Source organism: Lytechinus variegatus, chromosome 10 (assembly GCF_018143015.1).
Source record: "Lytechinus variegatus isolate NC3 chromosome 10, Lvar_3.0, whole genome shotgun sequence".
NCBI classification, from domain to species: domain Eukaryota; kingdom Metazoa; phylum Echinodermata; class Echinoidea; order Temnopleuroida; family Toxopneustidae; genus Lytechinus; species Lytechinus variegatus.
Window position 1 is genome coordinate 25,025,854 of NC_054749.1, and position 3,732 is coordinate 25,029,585.

The 3,732-nt window shown below is 39.9% G+C and overlaps 1 protein-coding gene across 1 annotated transcript; it reads left to right on the forward strand.

Annotated features, from left to right (window-relative positions):
- The first annotated feature begins 1,271 nt into the window (after nucleotides 1-1,271).
- Nucleotides 1,272-3,395, forward strand: LOC121422828 (G-protein coupled receptor moody-like). Its single transcript, XM_041618040.1, has one exon. The coding sequence runs from the start codon at nucleotides 1,613-1,615 to the stop codon at nucleotides 2,735-2,737; it is 1,125 nt and encodes a 374-aa protein (XP_041473974.1). The 5' UTR covers nucleotides 1,272-1,612; the 3' UTR covers nucleotides 2,738-3,395.
- The last annotated feature ends 337 nt before the right edge of the window (nucleotides 3,396-3,732 follow it).

Consider the following 3,732-nt stretch of genomic DNA (forward strand, 5'->3'; position numbering starts at 1 on the left):
AGTAAGAGTAGTAGTAGTAGCAGTAAGAGTAGTAGTAGTAGTAGTTTTAGTAGTAGGAGTAGGAGTAGTAGTAGTAGTATAGGAGTAGGAGTAGTAGTAGTAGTGGTGGTAGTAGTAGTAGTAATAGTAACTTATTTTCAAAAATTTTCAAACTTTAATACTAAATGTTACCAGGGGAGTGAAACCACTCATCCAAGGTCCTTCGTTTCAAAAATACTTTTTTTCTACAAGCTTAGGCGGCGATTTGCGGTTTAGGTGCAATTTGCGGTTTAGGGCCTTAACAGACGTCGCTGGTAAAGCTAAGGTATTGAATACTTTTTGAGATCGGAGAAAAGTTTTCCTCTCTCAGAAAAAAAAGGTGCAGACTTTCAAAAGGGGCACATTATATATCAGAAAAAGGGCACATTTATGAGAAATAGGGCACCACGGCCATATAAAAAAGGGCACATTTTTAGTGGCCGTAACTTTTAGCAAAAAGAAGAAGGGCATGACGGCCAGTAATGGGGGCATCGACGGCAATGGCCGTCGATTATTTCGAGGCCTGAAATACCCTATATTATAATTATTATAAATACCCTATATTATTATTATTTCGTTCGCTAATATTGGAGCAATACGAGTGGAAAAATAAGAGTCATTTTTGACAAATTGCCATTTCTATCATCATTTTCAGCGAGGAAAGCTGGGGGGGGGGGGGGAATCGCCCGTTTGGTATTTGGCAACAGGTAAAATGATGAAAATGCCAGTCTGATTAATAGCATGATAGTTTGAAGTGGACAATTTAATAACAGCAGATAAGATTCCCAACCCCGTTTCATCTGGTCTTCGTGGTCTTCATGGTTTATGTATCTAGGGGTTCCTTCATTGGAGTTGAGAATAGCGCAGATTGTTATAATCGTGATAATGCCATTAAAAAAAAGAAATATGATCGTTGACAGAAAAAAGGACAAGACTTCAACAAAATTAAACAGTAGGCTACAAATACAAAATTATACATCGTTATTGCGTGCTATCGGGTGACAGTGTTTTTGGCACGATAAAAATGAATTGATAAGACCTAAATTCCATCCCAAATTGCAAGCGCAGACGAAAGCAATGATAGTATAATAACACAATGACTACTTGGTTGTAATGTTATTTAAATCAAGGATCGCAATCTCGTTTTTGATTTGTCAATATCAGCGAAATTTGTATGTGCCTTTGCCAAGTCTGATGTTGGAGGAAGAAATTTACCGCCAAAGAGTCGGCTTAGTTACTGATGCGGAGACTTTGTTTATAGAGGTTTAAGTATATTATATGGCTTTTATAAGCCTATATATCAAAATCATATTTTGCAGGTGATGCATTGGGCCTATATTCGCTTGTTTAAGAATAAACTCCGATCAAATTATTTTGAAAAATGGTGTATAAAAAGTGTTTCATCTAAACAAAACCTACTGTTGTGGTGACTTGCCTTTGTGGTATGCCTCTATTTATAACCTCGAGTACTTGACTACTCAAAATTGGTAGTGACGTGAATCGATTTGCTACTAACCTTCCTTGTCATACTAACGGGGAATGTCATTTACATGATTCAGGTCATCTCACTTTATAAAGGAACAATTTTCGCAACATGGAGACGGCCACAGCTGTTTCGAACCTGATTAACATGGAGCCAACGGCCAATCCAATATTTGAGTTCACTGATTACAACCAGCGAATCGCCGTCGCAGTCCTCATGGCCATCATCTTCATCGTCGGCATCATCGGCAATGGCCTGGTTTTAATGGCTGTTGCTGTTTCCAGAAAGCTGCACACTTCCACAAACGCCTTCGTCGTCAGTCTTAGCGTGACGGATTTCCTGACATGCCTCGTGCTCCCGTTCCAGATCAGTGGTGTTTTGAGCAGGACAGGATGGATGCTACCGTGTGCTTTATGCAAAATTGTCGGCGGCATCGCAATCAGTTCCGCCATAGCAAGTGTCATCACCCTCGCGCAGATCGCAATCAACCGTTACGTCATCATTACGTCCGACCGACGCCGTTACGAGCAAATCTTTTCGCCTCGCAACGTGTTCCTCATGGTCGCGTTCTCCTGGCTATTCCCATTCATGACGATGGTTTTCCCACAGGCCATTGGGTATGGCAGGATCGGCTATACCAATAAATATAAAATTTGTCTCATGGACGGAAATCACAGATACGCTCTCATCTACGAGTTCGGTGCCGCCATCATCCAATTCACCTGTTTCGTCGTCATCACGGTCTGCTACGGACTGATCTATCGCTTCTTGAGCCAGAAGATGTTCTTTGAACGATCTCCATCATTTAAATTCACATCAAACGGCGGCAACACTCGTCACGTCGCTCCAAGCACGTCATCAACGGAGTTATCGAATACGCAGGCAACCAAGGACAGCGTCAAAGAAATGAACGGCAATGTGGCTGCGGGGGAGACTGAAAAGGGCGCGAAAATGCCGACGCGTCGAGAAGTGCATATCACGCGGAATCTGTTTTACGTCGTCTGCGCGTTCTTCGTATCCATCATACCGTACGCGATCGCAGTGGCGATTCCGAACAGCGGAAAGGTGCTGGTGTACCTAGGTGTGCTGTTGACCGCGTCGAGTATCCTCAACCCCATCATTTATGGCTTCAACCATCCTCATTTTCGCGTCATATTCAGGATCATTTTGCGTTGTGACTGGAATAGGATTCCCGAACCATCTGCGTTTTTGAGAGCTATACAGGGAAAGAGATAACTTTGGAAAATGTGTTTTGTTCGAACACGAATGCTCCCACAGAAATGAGAATGACAAATCTAAAGCTTGACAAATGAATTGAATAATTATACCGCTAACTGTATAAATTTACGATCTTTATAAGGGTTCTTAGACTTTTATAATATTGACTATCATGGACATAGCTTTAGGCAAAATATTTAAACCTGAATTTCTCTAAGTCTTTTTTTATATGCTCTAGTTGGTAAATCAAATTGGGTATCAAAATGTTGGTAAGAATTTTACCAAAGTTGTGAAAACCTTGTTTACGTGGTCGCCACCATTTGACCGATGGGGAATATGCGCTTTTCTCAATGTTGGTGGTAATCTATATATAATACTCCCCTCAAGCCAACGAAAGCGACCCTAAACCGACCGATGGTTTGCCATTAGAAGTAACGTAATAAGCTTGGTTTGTTTGGATTTGGTTTCACGGGTATGAAGGTGGCCATAATCATGGTCGCATTGACCATGTTGGCGTTGGGCTAAGTACAGTTAGTTAATTCTATGAACATATTATCCACTGGTAAGTCTTTTAGCAAAATTGGCAAAATAAAATATTGATCATTCATGAATTTTATAATACTTAATGATTGACAGAAAATATCGTTCTGTCTTAGCACAAAATGGAGAATGAGATTAACGTTCATGGTGCAAAAAACATGCAGCTCTGTATATACAATATATGAAGAGTTTAGTTGCAAAAGGGGTAAGGTCCATTATTGACCATTCCGAGAAAAACCATGTTTTTCACTCTCACTAATTGCAATATTCTTATGAGAAACTAAATTGTCATGATGTACTACCCTAACATGTGAACATAAAATTGGGTATAAAAGAAATCTACCTGCCTTCAATTGTTTTTCTATATATTTAAAAAAAATATCATTGTGGACCTAACCCGTTTTGCAAGTAAACTGAAATGAATCCAAAATCTTTTTATTAAGTGATTTTTTTTGCCATTTTCATTCACATTT

Excerpts from the sequence above, each read along its gene's own strand:
- LOC121422828 (XM_041618040.1), top strand. The coding sequence starts at position 1,613 with ATGGAGACGGCCACAGCTGTTTCGAACCTGATTAACATGGAGCCAACG.